Below are 19495 nucleotides of genomic sequence, written 5' to 3'. Positions count from 1 at the left end.
ATATAAACAAAATAAAAGAAGGGATCATTATGCCCTATCCATTATTTATCGGGGAGTAGATGAAACAATACTTCCCACAATTATGGCTGCCACAACGGCCATGGAGGCTTGGAGTATTCTGGAAACAAAATATAGAGGATCCGAAAAGGTAATTCTCTTTAAACTTCAATCTTTATGGAGAGACTTCGATAATTTATTAATGTCAGATAATGAAACTATTCAAGCATTTTTTAGTCGAGTTTCAAATGTTATAAATCAAATCTGAACCAATGGAGATAAAATTGAAGATGTCCAAGTTGTTCGGAAAATATTAAGAAGTCTGCCTAAAAATTATGATCATATAGTGGCTGCTATAGAAGAGTCCAACAAAGACTTGACTAAACTAAGTCTAACTGAATTAATGGGATCTCTTTTAGCACACGAAGATAGAATGCGTAGATTCTCGGAACAGCCACTAGAACAAGCTTTTCAAGCCAAATTAAAATTTTCTAATAACGGAGAAAATAAAATTCAAAATGGCTACGGTAAAGGAGGTACTTCATATAACCGTGGCAGGGGGAGAGGAAATTATAAAAATAATAGGAGTCGAGAAAATACTCAAACTGGCTCACACTGTAATTTATGTAAGAAAAATGGCCATGATACACAAGATTGTCGGTATAAATGTAAAAGGTGTAAAAGACATACTTATTTTGAAAAAGATTGTTGGTACCGACAAAAGGAGGAGGTCAATTTTTCTAAAAACAAGGAATCTAATGATCAATTATTCTATACTTGTCTAAATGCTCACCAAGAGTCGAATGATACATGGTACATTGATAGTGGTTGTTCAAACCACATGACTGGCAACAAAAATTCTTTTGTCAGTCTTAATGAAAATGTTAAATCTCAAATTACTCTTGGTGATGGAAGCAACCAGGAAGTTGCTGGAAAGGGGACAATTGCCGTTAGAACCAAAAACGGCTCTTCTAAATTTATTACTGATGTTTTCTATGTCCCCGGTCTTGCGCAAAATTTATATATTGAGTGTGGGCCAACTAATTCAAAGAGGTTATATGGTGAAATTTGATGATAATAAATGTCTCATATTTGATAAGAAAAAAGGACAATTAATTACTACGACTCAAATGGCTCCCAACAAAATATTTCCTCTGAAAATGCACTTGGAAAATAATTGTGCATTGAGTTCTACTATGGATGAATCAATATTATGGCACTTAAGATTCGGGCACTTAAATTTTAACAGTTTAAAAACTGTTAAAACAAAAGGAAATGGTGATCGGACTTCCATCAATAAAAAATGAAAAGAAAATATGTGAGGGTTGTATTTATGGAAAGATGCATAGATTTCCCTTTCCAATTTCTTCTTGGAGGGCTAGAGCTCCGTTAGAACTTGTTCATGCAGATATATGGGGCCCTACCAAGAATCCGTCTCTTGGCGGAAAAAGATATTTTCTATTGTTTGTTGATGATTTCACTCGCATGATGTGGGTTTATATATTGGAAAAAGAAATCAGAAGCACTTTCCCACTTCATGCAATTCAAAGCCCTCACAGAAAAACAAAGTGGGCATTTTATAAAAATTCTCAGAACAGATCGTGGGGGAGAATTCACAAGCAAAGAGTTCAACAGCTTCTGCAAGGAACATGGTATTAAAAGAGAATTAACAGTAAGACGCACACCACAACAAAATGGTGTTACGGAAAGGAAAAACAGAACCATTGCTGAAATGGCTCGTAGTATGATGCAAGCCAAGAAATTGCCAAAATATTTTTGGGCAGAAGCCGTCCATACAGATGTGTATATTCTCAACAGATCCCCCACGAAAGCCGTCAAGGGTACGACTCCCTATGAAGCTTGGCATAAGAGAAAGCCAAGAGTAGAGCACCTCAAAGTTTTCGGGTGCATTGCATATGCCCACGTGCCAAAGGAAAACCGGGAAAAACTCGACGGCAAAGGCGAGAAATGTATCTTCATTGGATACAGTGATAAGTCAAAAGGATATCGCCTATATCAGCCCGATTCTAAGAAATTAATCATCTTAAGAGACGTCATCTTTGACGAAGGAGCACAGTGGATATGGACAGAGAATGAATCTCAACCCGTAGAAGGAGATATACAGCCACCAAGACCAGATCAAGAAGAAGGTCCAAGTCAGCCATCAACACAATCATCCCCAAGTCCATCATCATCAAGGAGCCCAAGCTCATCATCAAGCTCAAGCACAAGTTCAACACGAGATTCAAGACAAACTCAGGAAGTTCGTCGATCATATCGAGACCGACATGCACCAATCTACTTACAAGACTACGAATGCAATCATGCAATGATGGCTCTCTTCACAAGCGAACCACAAAGTTTTCAAGAAGCTGCTCGAGAAGACAAGTGGATTGAGGCCATGAATGAAGAAATCAAGATGATTGAGAAAAACAACACATGGGAGCTTGTTGAGAAACCTCAAGACAAAGAAGTCATTGGTCTCAAATGGGTCTACAAGGTCAAGTATAACGAAGATGGCTCCATCCAGAAATACAAGGCTCGTCTCGTCGCAAAAGGCTACTCTCAACAACCAGGGATTGACTTCAACGAGACTTATGCTCCAGTAGTCCGCATGGAGACAATCAGGTCAGTCCTTGCACTAGCAACTCAATTTAAATTACCAGTTTTTCAATTGGATGTGAAGTCAGCATTTCTTAACGGGGAGCTCAAAGAAGAAGTATATGTCGAGCAACCACAAGGTTATCTTATCGAAGGCCAAAAAGATAAAGTCTATCGCCTTCGTAAAGCCCTTTACGGTCTCAAACAAGCTCCTCGTGCATGGAATAGCAAGATAGATAGCTATCTCCTGCAAAATGGCTTCACAAAAAGCCCGAGTGAGCCGTCGCTCTATATCAAGACCCAAGGGTCACGTGATTTTCTCATATTATGCCTCTATGTAGATGATCTAATCTACACAGGCACAAATCCAAAGATGATTGAAGATTTTAAAAAGATTATGATGTCAGAGTATGAGATGACTGACCTTGGAACTATGAAATACTTCCTTGGTATGCAAGTCAAGCAAAGGTCAGGAAGGATATTCCTTTCACAAGAAAAGTATGCAGAAGACCTACTTAAGAAATTTAATATGAAAGATTGCAAACCATTGGCTACCCCAATGGCACTAAGTGAGAAGTTGTTAAAGAATGATGGTCAGGATAAGGTCGACGCACCAATATATCGAAGTTTGGTCGGATCTCTCATCTATCTCACACACACTAGGCCTGACATAGTACATGCTGTGAGCGTAGTATCCAGATTCATGAGTGAGCCAAGCAAAGCTCACTTAGCAGCAGCAAAAAGAATTCTCAGGTACATAAAGGGAACAAAGAGCTATGGAATACTATATGAAAAAGAAGAAAATTACAGGCTTACAGGACACACAGATAGTGATTGGGCCGGAAGCGTGGATGACAGGAAAAGCACAAGCGGCTATGTTTTCCAGTTAGGAACCAAGGCCATATCATGGTCTTCAAAGAAACAGGCAACAATAGCGCTATCATCTGCCGAAGCGGAGTACATAGCAGCAGCAAGCACAACTTGCGAGGCAATTTGGCTACGAAGGATATTGTCCGAGCTACAACACGAGCAAGAAGAACCAACAACTATATTTTGCGACAACATGTCAGCTATAGCAATGACGAAAAATCCGGTCTTCCACAACAGATCAAAGCATATCGAGATACGACACCACTTCATCCGTGAGATGGTCGAGAAGAAGGAAATAGAGTTACAATTTTGCAAAACAGGAGAACAACTCGCAGATATATTCACAAAAGCAATACCCACAGAAAAATTCATCGAGTTCAGGAAACAATTCGGAATTCAAGATTTTTCAGATTAAGGGGGAGTGTTAAAAATATAAAATAAGTTAATCTAGAAAAATCTTGAAAATGTATTAGAATTAAAATATCTTGTAGTAAGAAAAATCTAGATAGTAGAATTATCTAGAAGCAACAAATCCTAGAGTAAACTAGTACATGACATCTAGAAAGAACTAGCTAAATGTAATCAAATTCTTCTAGGAAACTCTTAACCGACAATAGCACCTATAAATACATCTAAGTTGTATTGTGACATTGCATATGAAATACAACTCAAGCCAATTATTACAATTCAATTCACAATAACCTTTCTCCTTTTTTGCCCACTATCTCCTACCATAGTAATAGTCACTAAGTTACAACAAATTAACCACCAAAACTTCCGCCTAAATAATTTCCAACAAGGTTTTTGCTAATGATTTACATAATTCCATTCTAATTTGGATAAACAAAAAAAGAGATATTTGGTTCATATTTTCGACGTTATAGGTATAAAAAAACTTCATTTTTCTACTTGTAATATTTAGCGGATATTGGTATTTTTTTCATATTAAATAAAATTGATTCCTAAAAAGAATATAATTATTGAGATGCTCGCGAGCTTATCCAATCAAGCAGGTTCATGACCAACCCGTGATCAACCGCTCGTTAAGGTTTTGAGTCGAGTCGAGCCAAATCGAGTTGAGTTTTGACCGAGCATTAACCTAGTCGAGTTCGAACTGCTCGCGACCTGCTCAACTCAATTAGCATCCCTTACGAAGACGGTATCACACAAGACTGTTCGCTTCAAGTTTTATTTTAACTTTTTGGAACTTACATGAACGTAAAATAAGTAGGAATAAATTGAATTGAGTAAAGCTTAACTAAAGATTCTACTAGCTTATCAATTTGACTTAGGTTTTCGACCAACTCTTGGGTTTCTATCTCTTACTCAGTAACCACTTTTCTTTTACTTGCTTATGCCCCATTTATTTGATTTTTTTTATGACTTGCTTATGCCCCATTTATTTTTATTTATTTTTGACTTGCTTATGTCCCATTTATTTTATTTTTTTTGGAAATGTTATGCCCCATTTTATTCTCTTTGTCAACTTTTAATATTGGCCATATGTAGGGTGTTAATCGAGTCGAGCAGCTCGCTAGCAACTCGAGCTCGACTCGGTCAATGCTCGGTCAAAACTCAACTCGAGTTAGCTCGGCTCGGCTCGAAACCTTAATGAGCACGAGTCGAGCAGGTTCCTATAATTTTTTTCTTATATATATATATTGTTCTAAGAATTTATTTTATTTAATATAAAATTTTTTAAAAATTTGAGAAATAAGATTCAAGTTACCAAGCACAATTTAAATTTACCTCATGGTCCATGCCTTCAAAAGAAAAATAACGAGTACGACTCTAGCAAGAGTTTGGCGAGTTTAGCGAGTTTTCGAGTCGAGTCGAATCGAGTAGGATTTTCGAGTTTTTGAGTCGAGTCGAACAGGATCCTGCTTGCGATCGACTCGCTCGATTAGCACCCCTAGATATATATATATGATGAAAGAAAAGTAGCATTGTTAGTTAATCAACAACGACTATAATCAAGAAAATTGGTCAAGTCAGAAAAGTAAGTTAAAGGCCTAAATCACACATCAAGAATGTGTTGCAGGATAAGCTATTCGTAAAAGATATTTTCTTGCCTTTCAAAAAAAAAAAAAATCAAAAATTATTAAAAGAGACCGTCTAATTTTAATATAAAAGTAAACCTAGTAAAATGGATTAAACTAGTCACCGAAACAAATTAACCTAGTTACTATTGGGGTAATTCTCTTTTTAATATTGAGATCACCATTGCCTAATTTTAATTTAAAAGTAGGCGGTCTCTTATAAGACAAACTCTAAAAAAATATTTTCTTGCAAAAAGTTATTTATAAGGAAGTTTTTAACAAGAAAAAAGTGTTCATTATGTGCTAGTCATCAACCCTTGAAAAAGTAAGTTAGAGTCTGAAATCTAGTATAAGGCATTGTTTTGGATATAAATATTTACATACAGTGTTATTTTTTTTATTTTAAAAGGCCGGTAAAATCTTTTAAAAAAATATTTATAAGGCTGTATTTGACAGAAATATCCTTACAAATTCCTCATGTACTCAGTTCTAATTTACAACCTTGAACTGTAAAGAAGAATTCGCAAATTAAACTAAATTAGTTGTTAAATTCATGGTCCGTGTTATTTTCTAATTAAGAGAAAAAATTTCGGTAAACCCAAAAATGCACTCTCAGCTTTATTAGAAAAATAAAAGTTTGATCCATGAAAATTAGTAACTTCAAATAGCAAATACAACAAAGAACTAGTAAAAATCAATTTTTAATTAGTAAAATTGAATATTAATCTACAAAAAATATGTAACCACCCGTAAATTTATGGAGTTTATAAATATATTTTAGTATATATAGAAATTTATATTTAAAAATAATTTGGTTTAACATCATTTATTTCCTTAAAAGGTTGACTATTTTGAAAGTCAAAGGAATTATTTTAAGGATTTCAGGAAATTAAAATATTTTGTTAAGACATGCTTTGAAAAATATTTAAAATACTATTTGGATTTGAAAAAGGAGTTTAAATGGGTTTGAGGAATCCAAATACTAATTGGACTGGGAAAATGACTTCTAGTGATGTTAGGAGTTTTAATCTTCAATCTTGTTCATCATTAAACTCTACTCTATTTTAAACCCCATTGCCTTTCCTTAAGCCCTAAAGGAAAACATGCATATAAATACATTAGACCCAAATTTTACCTACACACCGCTGACCATCGTGTTGCTGCCGCAGCTGTTGTCGCTCCAGCCAGCGCCCTTTCTTGTTCTTTCCTTCTTGTGTTGGTTTGATTACTTTTCTTCCTCCTCAAGTTTTGATTAAAGATTATGTTTTTATGATTTGTTTTAGTGTGAATTATGTTTATAAGCTTTAAATTACTGATTTAATGATGAGTCTATGATTATATAAATTATGTTTTGAAAGAATAAAAATTCAGATTTGATTATTATGTTTAAATTGAATTTTAAATATCAAAGCATGGAATTTTAGTGTGTTAAAGATGGGAAAATCACAGTATGTTATAAACTATGAAATTGATTAAACTTATGAGTTTAAGCATGTTTAAATATGTTTAAAGTGAGTTTTAATAAACTATACGTTGCTGGAATTTTTGAAAGGTTCCTATTAATGGAGTTTTACGGATTTTAATGACTAGTATTAGTATAAGTAATTGAAGTTTTAATGATGAAAACAACTTTCAAATATTTCTAAAGGAGATTTAAAGTATTTTAAAGTTGCTGGAATTTATTTTGAGTATTGATTATAAATTTTATGGGTTGTTTTAGGCGGAGAGTTCTCTCTAGGCGACTTCTAAAGTTGTTAAAGTGGTCTATCAATTTGTCTACACAAGGTACGTACTTACCTATGTGTTGTTTGATGTAGTATTATGATTTTAGGAAGGAAAGTTATGTAGTATCATGTATAGGAACTCTGTAAGTTCATATATGATTTCTATTATGTTGGATTTTACATTTTTATGCCTGCGTATGACCATGTTAAATATGAGATTTATATCATGTTTGTATATGGAAGATTGATGCAAACATGTTGGTTGGGAACTTTATATATTAATTCACATGATTAAATCATGTGTTCCCTTATATTATTATTTTCACTACTCTATGAGGACTGTGAGCCTTATTTGGTAAGTTGATGTTTTATACCTTTGAAAGGTAAGTTGGTTATTGTTTAGGTTCAACAAATACGAAGGATTGGATTAAAGAAGGAATTAATCTTGGGTTGTAAGTTATATGATCACTTATTTAATCCTAAGATAAAAGTAAAGTTGTGAATGTTTGATTATATTTTATCTGTGTTGCTTGTATGTCATAACAAGTTATAATTGGTAAATCATGTAAAGTGAAACTTGGATAGTAATATACTTTAGACTGGTGCACGTTTGAATTTGGACAATCAGGAGTTGGGGTTCATGGTGAGCGAGTCATGGCCTTTTTTGGATTTGAATTGATCGCCGTTCCTATTTTTATATAAAAGGTTCCTCAATATCGTAGGTCATGAGAATACGGAGTCGCACCCGTATTTCGTCTTCCAAAGGGATGACTGGTTTTCAGATAGACAACTCGTCCAATAACTATTCCATTAAAGTAATAAAAGTAGTGAAACTATTGGGTCATACCGTCTGACCCAATATGTTTCGTCGGACGAAGCCGCGAGAACGGTGCCGCTGCTCCTTCATCTTCTTCCTCCGCCGCCACCGGGCCGCTGCTCGTTCTTCATCTTCTTCCTCTGCCACCTTGTTGTGTCGACGGTGGACGTTCAAGAGAGAAAGATCCAATTGGTGGCAGCCATTGTTGTAGAGGAGAGAGAAATGAGTTCCTCCATACTTGGTTTTTTTTTTTGATCATTTTATTGCTCCATCTCTGCTAAGAGAGAGAAAATCCTTTGACAGCTTTCTTACATCATCAAAATATAAAAGAACAACAACATCTCAACTATATGGGATATTTCTCCCAGCTAACTACATCTGAGAAAGCACTAACTTCCCCCTCTGAGATATTCTTTATTTGGCCAGAGCAATCCGATTGATAATCAATCTTGAAGGAGGGGAATTTCTTGCGAGTGGATCTTATGAAATTCAAGATGAAGGAAAGGTTACACGGTCCTTCTTAGAGATTGAGACACCATCTGACCTCCATACTTGGTTTTTAGTCTCATGTTCAACAGCAACAACGGCAACTACTCATGTTCAATAATTCACCATCTCCTCCATCAATCAATTATTTCAGCTTTTCTGATTCTAGATCAGACGGCTTAGGAAGCAACCACAATCACAACAACAACAAAGCAGAGGTTAGTGTTACATGAAAGAATAATAAAACTAAGAATCCATGATACTTGATATGGTAAGTCTACCTGGAAAAAAATGAAGACTACCTGAAAAAAAATAAACACCAACTGAAACCCAAGTAAGTCTAACTGAAGCACAAGAACCAACTGAAAAAAAAAAGAAGACTAACTGAAAAAAAATGAAGACTACCTGAAAAAAATGAAGACTACCTGAAACATAATGAAGACTACCTGAAAAAAAATAAAGACCAACTGAAACCCAAGTAAGTCTAACTGAAGCACAAGAACCAACTGAAAAAAAAAAGAAGACTAACTGAAAAGAAATGAAGACTACCTGAAAAAAAGTGAAGACTACCTGGAAAAAAATGAAGACTACCTGAAAAAAAATAAAGACCAACTGAAACCCAAGTAAGTCTAACTGAAGCACAAGAACCAACTGGAAAAAAAAAAAGAAGACTACTTGAAAAAAAAAAGAAGACTACTTGAAAAAAAATAAAGACCAACTGAAACCCAAGTAAGTCTAACTGAAGCACAAGTGCTTCTAACTGAAGTGGTCCGACGAGAATATTGTATCGGACTCGTCCGACATAATACGAACTCATAAAAGTATTGTTAAAGTTTAGTTTAGTAGAAGTTATCTGCAAATTATCATGTTGTTATTTATCTTTGCTTAGTAATTATTAGTATCATATTAGGAATGTTTATTTCTTTATTATGTAGTACTCAACTTTGCTGATTACGTGCTTTGTTTGTATGTGTTGATCATGATTTTACCTTATTGATCGATCATGTGATGATCCACTCTTGGTGAGCAGATTCTCTAGTGCATTGTCATCTACGAGTGTACAGATGATGCATCATGAATTTCGAAAATGGAGAGCTTATGTAGTATGTTGATTTATTTATTGTTATATAGTTGATACATTTATAGTTAAGTTGGTTTGGAGTTAACGTTAATATTGTTATTTGGTTTTAAAGTTGACTTTGTTATTTATTGAATTTCAATTCTAAAGTTTAATTATATGTTTTCCGCTGCAAAATTCTGAATAAGCCGATACGTTATCACACGAGCGATAATGCTTTGATGATTCTGTAAGTTTTGTATTTGAAAAGTATTTTGGAAAAGAGAGAATTATCGGGGTGTTACAAATTATCTCAATTTTAGTAAAATTTATTGAAGAAAACCGAGCCTTGTCTATCATATAAAAGATACAAAAAGAAAAAAAATTAGTTAATGAATGCAAATCAATAAAAGGAAAGTGAGTTATAATTTGGTGAAAGTCATGGATAGAGCTGGCCACGGGCCGTGCTGGGCCTGACCACAGGCCAGGCCCGCGGGCTGAAGTGGAATACGGGCCGGGCCAGGCCCGTGGCCCATCAAACTCGTGCCGTGCCGGGCTGAAATTGTGGGAAACTTGTCCATGGTCCGGCCCGGCCCACGGGCCTGCCGGGCCAGGCTCGTGCTCACCGCGGGCCTGGTCCGAAAATCACAGTTTTTGAAAAAAAAAATTGCAAGGCCCACGGGCTCGTGCCGGGCCCGGGCCGAAATCTAAAATCTCCAAACGTGCAAGGCCCACGGCCCATGTTATGGCCAGCGGGCCGGGCCGGGCCCATAGCGGGCTCGGGCCGGGCCGAAAACTGGCCGGGCTCGGGCAGCCCGCGGGCCAGCCCGACCTATGGCCACCTTTAGTCATGGATGTTATGTAGCTTACAAGTCTTATGAGGGTGATATATTGATATCCAAGAGTTGATATTGAATCTTGTTTAAATCATTTTGCTCATCCCACGCTAATCAAAAAATAAAAGGTCAAAGCTGACCCCTATACCACGCTCCTAACCCTGAGTAGTACTCTTTGCGTTTATTTTTAATTGCTATATTTCCCTTAAATGACCGTTTTTTAAAAAATTGTTACATTGCTTAAACTTTGTTTGTTTAAAGAACTTGATCTACCAAAAAATAAATTTTTTTAATACTTTTTTTCTATCAAGAAGTACTTTATTTTTTCACTTTATCCTCTTATTTTCTCCTCCATCCGTTTCATTTTAATCTACACACTTTGATATTTTAAAAAATGAATCAAAACGTTAAAAAATTGAAATATAGCATTAAAAAAAACGAGGGAGCAGTTAATTAGTCTTATAGTATCAATGTCTGATAGATTAGTTAACCCCTAAATCACTGATTTACTGAAGACCAAAACTTTAACACAGTATCAATCCTTTGTGATTTGTGAAGAGGCGATCGAGCGAAAGTGTTGAAAGAGGTCAACGAGGTGGATGGCGAAGTCAGATGACATCTGTTCTGCTACTCTTCCTCTTTCAAAGACACGTTCTTCTTCACTGCTTTTGATTTCTATTACAAGTACATCTTTTTTTATGTGTATGTTCTTTGCTCATGCTGCTTGCTGTTTCACTGCTCACACTTCCATTAACAACAACATTATGGTATCACCTCTTTCTCTCCTCTTTGCTCCTGCTCCTTTTTCTTTACACCTCCACAAATTTACCCATCTCATTTCAAGAAATATTGTGTAATTTCTCCTTACTTTCTTTCTGATTTTTTATGTGCTTTTCATTTTATGGGTTTTGTGTGTGTGTGTTTTTTTTTTGGGGGGGGGGTTAATTTGCGGGCTCATTGAGGTGGGTGTGTCTTCTGATACACCAAAGCAATGCTTTAACGGCCCGTTTGGTAGGCAGTAATAAGTGACGGTATGAAATGAAGATAATGATAGTATAATCATATGTGATGCAACCTATTCCCAAACATTTTATTTAATGGTAATAGATGGTAATCAAATTTTATAAAAAGATTCCTAAATTTGGAGGTGGACAAGCATTACAATAGACATTTACATGGGATTTTCCATAGCAAACTACCGCAAATACTTACGGTTCGTTTGGTAGTTGGTCGTAAATGGTGATAATGGGAATGAATTTGTGTGTAAACTTGTGAAAAATATCATTGTTTATTTTCATGGTAATACTAATTTATCCTAAAGTGTATTCTTTTTCTTGAATTTTCATTCTCATCCAATACCACCTTGTAGGTGGTAATGAGTGGTAATGAAAATTCTTTCCGTTGGAGATAAAGATACAAGTTTAGAGATGAGATTGCTTGCCTATGGAGAAAAAATGTCTTTTCATGAAGATTTTAAGGGTGCTTCTCCAATAAAATTACACTTAAAATTCATTCCCATTACCATAATTATTAACGACTATCAAACGGGCCGGTAGGTGTTCTCGGGATCATATAGAACTATGTGCTCCCAAGTAATATATATATATTTTTTTTATTTGTCACATATTTTGTTTAAATGAGAAAATTATAAAATATAGAAATATAAAATGTGAAAAAGAATCATGAAAGACCCCCTTAAACTAGGCGCTCCTGCCTCCTAGAAGGACATGGCTGATGGCCGCACCATGGAGACTTTGACAAACTACATGGAAATTCATTACCATAATCACCATTTATTACCATCTATCAAATGAACCGTCAGGGTTATGGTGGAGCTAGTTTGCAGGCTCATTGGATTGAATGTGTCTCCTCATACATTAATTTACTGCATTATTTATCTTTTAAGGATTGAATCAAATGGGATAGCTGATTTTTTTACTAGTCCCTCAGTTGCTTTTAAAATTTATATAGGCTATTCACCTAAATAAAGAAGGTCTTGGTTATCAAGTACATTGATGAATGTATTGCATTGACACCTGATATATAACATGGTTTTGCAAAAGTGATGGATAATATGAGATGTAATGTTAGTTGAGAGTACTGAAGTTCCTTTGTCTTAAAGAAAGAAACTGATTCAGTTGTCACATTTGGGTTTTGGCAGATCCAGTCTACTTGTACGTTATAAATAGATAGCAGGACTTGCTTTTTAGTAATATGACCATTAAGTTGTTTTAACGTTGTCTTGTGTAGCTAGGAATCCAGTTGTAATATGAGGAAGGATATGGGAAACTTAATAATTTGTTGAATGCCGATGTACCATTATAAAAGGAATTCGACCTGTCTACACCTATATGTCTGGGAAAATTGCAAGATCCGTGTTCGAGAAAGGAAGTAGATCTTTCAAAGATAACATCTGAAGTTCAAGCTGAGTTTCTTTACTTGTTTAAAGCCTTTTAGTATATGTATGTTAGAACACTACCGAGTTCAGGGTTTTGTTTCGTCATGGAAGCAAACAGAAGATGGGTGACAGAACCTTTTCTATATGACTGGTTGGACCAAAAGCTAGTAAACTTGTGAATAAGTTATATATAGATGCAAGCAGCAAATTTTTCTTCGAAATGGTGAACTTATTGTTCCTAATCTTCGACCTTATGCTCTTAATAATGTATATTGCCAAGAGTTCAGCTCCTTCTTGAGCTTGGAGATGACAGTTGCAAATGGCTAGATATCTTGGGTTCCAGTTCCCACCCATATGCAACCCAAGATCTTTAAGAGGAGCCCTTTAAGGATATAATTTCATGTTGCCAATAGTCGATCTTCTTTCTAACCTTGGAGATCTTGGGGACTTGGGGTTCCAAAAGCTTAGATAGATGTCTTGGTTCCCACCCACTTCCATCTCAAGGTAATGCTAAGTTTGTTTATATGTTAGAATGCCAGGTAAATTTCTACGGTGTTTGTTGTTATTATATTTACTCTTTCGGGCAGGAGAATGCGCTGTTTCTATTTGAGGGTGGGAATATATGTGAACTTGGTTTTGATGTCTTGGGCTCACCGAATTTTGAAATTGAAAATAATAGTAGCTTTATCTGCTTCAAGTGGAGCTCTAAGTATACAAATATTTCGTGTTCAGTGTCTTGTGAAACTAACTTGCTTTTGATACATCCTAAGCTACTTCAGGGGAGAAATCCCTCCAATATTTTTGCTTAGTTTACATGATATTGGTCCTTGATCCCTCTTGTTGTGCTACAGGTCTAACCTTGTCAAAATGTCAACTTGGAGAGTAATGATATCTACTGTAGGATCCGGTCTCGCTTCATAATCATGTAGATGGCGAAGGATGTGTGGGGAGAAATCCCTTCAATATTTTTGCTTAGTTTACATGATATTGGTCCTGGATCCCTCTTGTTGTGCTACAGGTCTAACCTTGTCAAAATGTCAACTTGTAGAGTATTGATATCTACTGTAGGATCAGGTTTCGCTTCATAATCATGTAGATGGCGAAGGATGTGTGTATATGTTGAATACTTTAACATCAATGGAGAAAAAAAAGGAAAGGAAAAGGAAATAGAATCTGGGGTCCTGTAGATCTTATGTCAGGGTTCATACCTAAAGGTCCTGACAGGTTCTGATCCATTTCTAGGCATTATGCATAATCAAATGCTGGGTAGGTTCCTTGGTGTTCAATATGGCTTTGCTGGACCTAGAGTGGGATGTATGTTGTAGTTAAGCTTCTGTCACAAGGGTTGATGATAGTTCAATGGTCTCCTTATTGTTTTAAATTGAATATTTGACAGAAAAAAAATTGGTTGATTTGGCATGAATATTTTTGGAAGATCTTTTCCCTAGCTTCGGCAATCAAAGTCAATCATTATTGATAACTAGAAACTGTTCGCTTTCTGGGCAGAAAGTTATTTGTTTGATTTTTATAGATTACTAGTCTTTGTCTGCTGTAACTAGAGTGTAGCATATATCATCAGGATCAGAGGTCAACACCCCCTAGGGCCCTACCTAAAAATATAAGTGAAAGTCCTTTGTTTGATCTTCTTGTCATGTAATATATATTACTGACTGAATATGTCCTTTTCAATCAGGACAGTAAAAGGCATAAATCCGAGGTTTGCAGTAGTGCCAATGGCGATTTTACCATTCAGGATGCGTTTCACATGCTTGATGCTGATTTCTTCAGTAACAATAAGGTAGTTCTTTTTGGGATGTATGTCAAGTTCTTACTCCAAGAATATACTAACAAATAATGTCTCTTTTGTCAGAGATGCTAAACTAATGTTTATGTTTTCTTTATTTTAGATGGTTGATATCGTAAAGGAGGCTTCAGAATTCAATCTCCCTGTTGCTAGAGCTGATCGCAAGTTAGTAGCTACTTCTAATGGGGGACTGAAATATCCATCTGTTTTAGTTTTTCACCCTGATTGGGGTGCGAGGCAAGCAGAGCTTGGCATGAAAACTTTCACCTATCCTCTATTCCCCGGCATTCAGAGACCTTCCAGTGAAGAGGATATTGCCTTCATGAGTGTGAGACACCTCTTTGTATTCTGCTTCCTTAGTAACTCTATTTGACTTCTGTCATCAGCGCATTCTTCCTGTCTTTTTCCATGTTTTGATTCCTTCCTCCTCGTTTTGTTGGTGTGAGTAGATTCTCGAATTGGGGCAACTCATTAAGGAAAAAAAGATTTCATCTGTGGAGCTTACTGAAGTTTTCCTCAAGAGATTGAAAAGGTGTTAAAATTGCTTTGCCGTGATTTACTTATTTTCTGCATAGGTGTAAGGGAAGTAATACCCAAAATTTCACTCCTCCCTTCACATTTGTCTGGTGTTTTACCTGTGTATTCAAACCAATAGAATCTTTTTCCAAGTCAATCTTGCACCTACCATTTTAATGCGAAAATCAGAAATCTAAACTTAAACTTCTTAATCTGGGTAACTCTGCTGACTTGGTATTAAGGTAGCATCAAAAAAGCAAAAGCACGGACTAGTATAGATGATGGAGACATGAGGGGGTACCAATGTGTAATTATTTCTCGTAGTATCTTCCTTTCAATTTTCTCATTTTTCATATCGTGTCAGGTATAATCCTGTCCTCCAAGCTGTGGTGACAGTAACTGAAGATTTAGCGTACAAGCAGGCGAAAGAGGCTGATCAGCTGCTTTCTGAGGGAGTATACTTAGGTATTTCTATGTGTTTCTTGTTGATGGATGACTCACTCTCATTTCTTGATCACTTTAGAGTGCTGAACTTATATGCAGTTTCTGATGAAATGCTATGAATTAGCTTAGTAAAGTGGAATTATCTAGAAGCTAGTATGGCACAACTGATGTTTGGTGTTTTCACAGATGGTTTGATAAATCTTCACGTGATTAATAAAGCTTGTCTGATTGTGTCAAATCCGGTTCATTTTGAAATATCCATGTTAACAAAGGAAACTGATTATACGTAACTTGAAGTGGACAGAATATGTTATACTTTTTGTGGGCTTGTTTATGATTTAAACTAAGGGATTCTGATAGAACCGGAGATGTTTGCAGAATAGAAACTATGCCTTCCTTGCAAATTAGTACAGTTACATGGTCTTTATGTTAAATCTTTGTAGGTCCTCTACACGGGATTCCTTATGGCTTGAAAGATATTATTGCAGTACCCCAATATAAGACAACTTGGGGTTCGCGAAGTTTCAAATATCAAGTACTTGATACGGAAGCTTGGGTCTATAAAAGGTACTCAAAAACCTTTGTACTTGTATGCAATTTTTTCTCATGGGGTTTATTCTCAACTCATGGTCTTCAGCTGTTGGGCTTATTCAATAGATGTAAATATATTAACTTATTTTTTTGGTGCGGCAGGTTGAAGTCTGCTGGTGCAGTTCTCATTGCAAAGCTTGTGACTGGATCGCTGGCCTATGATGATATATGGTTTGGAGGCAGGACAAGGAACCCGTGGAACATAGAGGAGTTTACGACTGGTTCGTCAGCCGGGCCTGCTGCTTGCACCTCCGCAGGTTATTTTTCAACTTGAAGCCAGATTACATCATTGTCCTCCATTTCTCATATGGAACTTTGGTCCTATTTGAGAGTCATATCTATTTATGTATGCTTCATGTGCTCTTAAATAATCTCATCTTTACTCTTTTGCAGAATTGAGGTTTAACATTTAAAGACTTAAAGTTAATGTAAATCATATTATTACGAAATTATGAGATACATCTAGGCGCGTAAAATTACATTATCAGAAAATTAAAGGCCAAAATTCGTTAGGCTCTAAACATATAATCCAAATATGAGACCAGTTTTGGAATGGAGAGAGCAATTTGATATTTGTGCTTTCAACATTACAGTTTGCTTTCATTCTTAGGTGCAGAGCATGTGAATACTTTGTTTTCTCCATTGATCCGTAAGGGGGTAATTTGCTTTGATGACAGGCATGGTGCCATTTGCCATTGGATCAGAAACTGCTGGCTCGATGACTTATCCTGCTTCTCGCTGTGGTGTATCAGCTTTACGCCCAACTTTTGGTACTGTTGGTCGAACAGGTGTCATGAGTATATCCGAAAGCTTGGTAAGATCTCAACTTCCTCATTTGTCAGGTTACTGCCTTCCATATTAACAGTCCATTTGACTTACTTTCTTTACTCTGTATTATTTGTTCGTTAAACTTTTCTTGTCGACTTTGTAGAAAGAAGTATTATCACTTGCCATTTTAAAATTCAAATGCAATATCTAACAATTTCTTAATATGTGGTGCATATGCAGAACCTTCAAAGTCAGTTAATTTAGTATGGTGGGAGCATTTGATATGTCTCAACTCTCATGCCTCACTTTCACTCTCTTAATCCTGGATTAACAGATATCTTGGAATTTGATATCACTCTTAATTAAACAGGATAAGCTTGGCCCTTTTTGCAGAAGTGCAGCAGACTGTGCCATCATTCTGGATAAAATTCGAGGCAAAGATCCAGATGACCTGTCTTCGAGGGATATGCCCTTTGGTGATCCTTTTGATGTTGATCTCACAAAGCTCACTGTTGGATATCTTGAGGATTCTGAGGAGGAGGTATGCTTAAAGTTTATTAAAGCAGAAAGATAACTTTCAATAGATTAATATAATTGAGGCATGTAGAAGCCTCCTCTTTTTAACCTGTAATTTTTTTTGCCCAATTTCAGGTTGTTAATGTACTTGCATCAATGGGTGTTAACATGATTCCTTTCCAACTCAATTACACAGTTGACTCAGTTCAAGGAATACTAAATTTCACAATGGATGTTGATATGTTAGCTCATTTTGATGAGTGGCAGCGCTCTGGACTAGATGATGTATATGAAGCTCAGGATCAATGGCCATTTGAGCTGCGCCGTGCTCGCGTCATTACAGCAGTAGATTATATGCAGGTTAGTCGATTTATTCTGTATATAATGTTATCAAAAAAACCATTATCATTATATTAATATGCATGGTGTCTGCACGTTTGCTGGGAAGTGACATTTATACTTGAGTACAGATTCGAAAGGATCTAATATGTGGATACCTTTACAGGCACAGAGGGCAAGAGGAAGATTAATTCAAGAAGTGCAAGAAAGTTTTACAGTCGATGCATTTGTTGGTAATGCAACTGATTGGGAAAAAGTTTGCATGGGAAACCTTGTTGGCATGCCTGTAATGGTTGTACCGGTTGGATTCGCACCAATAGCTAACCCACCTTCAAGTGACATTCGAAGGAGAAGAACTATCACAACTGGCATCTATGCCCCTCCCAAACATGATCACATAGTATGACTTAACATTGAACTCAATATGGGATTATTATCTGTCCATTGTTGTGCGATGTTGTACCATGGACTCACATTCTTGATTAAAATGCCATTTGCTATCATTCCAAACTTACGTTTTTGTTCCTGCAGGCTCTAGCATTGGCTATGGCTTTTCAATCAGCGACTGATCATCACAAACAGCGTCCACCAATAGATGATCTCGGTCCTAATGATTTGATTTCAAATACCCCGAGCACTACTTATCCTCCAAGACAGTTGCGAGCATGAATGTACCAAACAATAAGCTACAACGCCTACACATCTATTTCGCTATTCGCTAGTCAAGAATATAATGTAGCTTATACGGGCATGCTGGTTATGTGGCACCGATCACAGTGGAGAATTAATGTAATTGTCATTATTAAATGTAATTATGGTTTAAGTAAAGGTCATATGGCTACCAAATTTGCAATTCTGTAAAAAGAAATTGTCCTCCATAAGACCGAAAGTGCATTGATCCTCTTATCACTAATATCAAAGCTCTCTGTGTTTTGGATGAGAGAAAGGAAAATATGTTAATAGAAGTAAGAAGCCTTGGTTGACAATATTATTTTTGTGTTGCTCTGATTCTGTTTTAGTTCCTCATGGAGCCGGTTTCGAAAGCTTATACATGTCTTCCTACAAGTGAGTTTAGTCCTTCCTCTTATTGGAAGTTCAATATTTAATGTTCGCTTCAAGAAGATCCTTTCGTTGGAATGGTTTATCTTGTCTATAGTACATGGAGATGCTCGAATTTGAATGTGTTACATAACCTACATCTTCAAGTTTTACGCAAGTAAAGAAGAGTTCTCAGATATCAATCTTAGTGGTGAATCATCATCTATGTGTTGAGTAAACAACCGTAGTGCTAGCCAATGATTTCTCCTTGGTATGCAATAGCTTGCTCGGTGGTTCTGTCAATGGCTCGAGCATAGAAATTAGACGCTCTCCAATACTATTCGACAAGTAAGACGGGTAACTAGTTTTGATAGACTATACATGAGTACATACCCCAAGTCCATAGATGCTTGCTTTTCAGCATCTCAACTAATAATTTTTAAGATAGATTAGGAAATTAACAGGGCGACCTAATTGACGAGACAGGGTGTTTGATGCAGGTAGCAATTACTCTAGTCTCTAGGTTTCATACTTTCTATTGTGAGTTTGTATAAACAAACGATACACAGTTTTGTCCATCCATCTTTAAACAATAAGCCTTTGATATATTCTATTTAAAGTGGCTCATTTTGTACCAGAGAAGCCGATGTATGA

General features: G+C 36.2%; 1 protein-coding gene across 4 annotated transcripts; it reads left to right on the top strand.

Moving 5' to 3' along the window:
* Window positions 1-10914: 10914 nt before the first annotated feature.
* On the top strand, window positions 10915-18791 carry LOC104908339 (uncharacterized). 4 transcript variants are annotated; one of them, XM_048644444.2, is made up of 12 exons: window positions 10915-11280; window positions 14524-14623; window positions 14733-14957; window positions 15079-15161; window positions 15510-15610; window positions 16033-16156; window positions 16283-16437; window positions 16858-16994; window positions 17319-17489; window positions 17600-17824; window positions 17970-18203; window positions 18335-18791. In XM_048644444.2, exons 1-12 carry the CDS (start codon window positions 11027-11029, stop codon window positions 18470-18472), a joined length of 1947 nt encoding a protein of 648 aa, XP_048500401.1. In that variant the 5' UTR covers window positions 10915-11026; the 3' UTR covers window positions 18473-18791. The 4 variants fall into 4 exon arrangements, with proteins under 4 accessions (XP_048500401.1, XP_010695740.2, XP_010695742.2 ...); XM_010697438.4 differs by having other exon boundaries at window positions 10917-11194; window positions 14519-14623; XM_010697440.4 differs by having other exon boundaries at window positions 10980-11194.
* The last annotated feature ends 704 nt before the right edge of the window (window positions 18792-19495 follow it).

This window comes from Beta vulgaris, chromosome 5 (assembly GCF_026745355.1).
Source record: "Beta vulgaris subsp. vulgaris cultivar EL10 chromosome 5, EL10.2, whole genome shotgun sequence".
Classification (NCBI taxonomy): Eukaryota; Viridiplantae; Streptophyta; class Magnoliopsida; order Caryophyllales; family Amaranthaceae; genus Beta; species Beta vulgaris.
The sequence above is the reverse complement of the archived record's forward strand: the minus strand, read 5'-3'. Positions and strand labels throughout refer to the sequence as shown.

Bases quoted from the DNA above. Each gene is read 5' to 3' on its own strand.
- LOC104908339 (XM_048644444.2), top strand. From the start codon at position 11,027: ATGGCGAAGTCAGATGACATCTGTTCTGCTACTCTTCCTCTTTCAAAG. The intron at 11,281-14,523 runs GTAATTTCTCCT...CAATCAGGACAG, and splicing joins CTCATTTCAAGAAATATTGT to TAAAAGGCATAAATCCGAGG. The intron at 14,958-15,078 runs GTGAGACACCTC...TGGTGTGAGTAG, and splicing joins AGGATATTGCCTTCATGAGT to ATTCTCGAATTGGGGCAACT.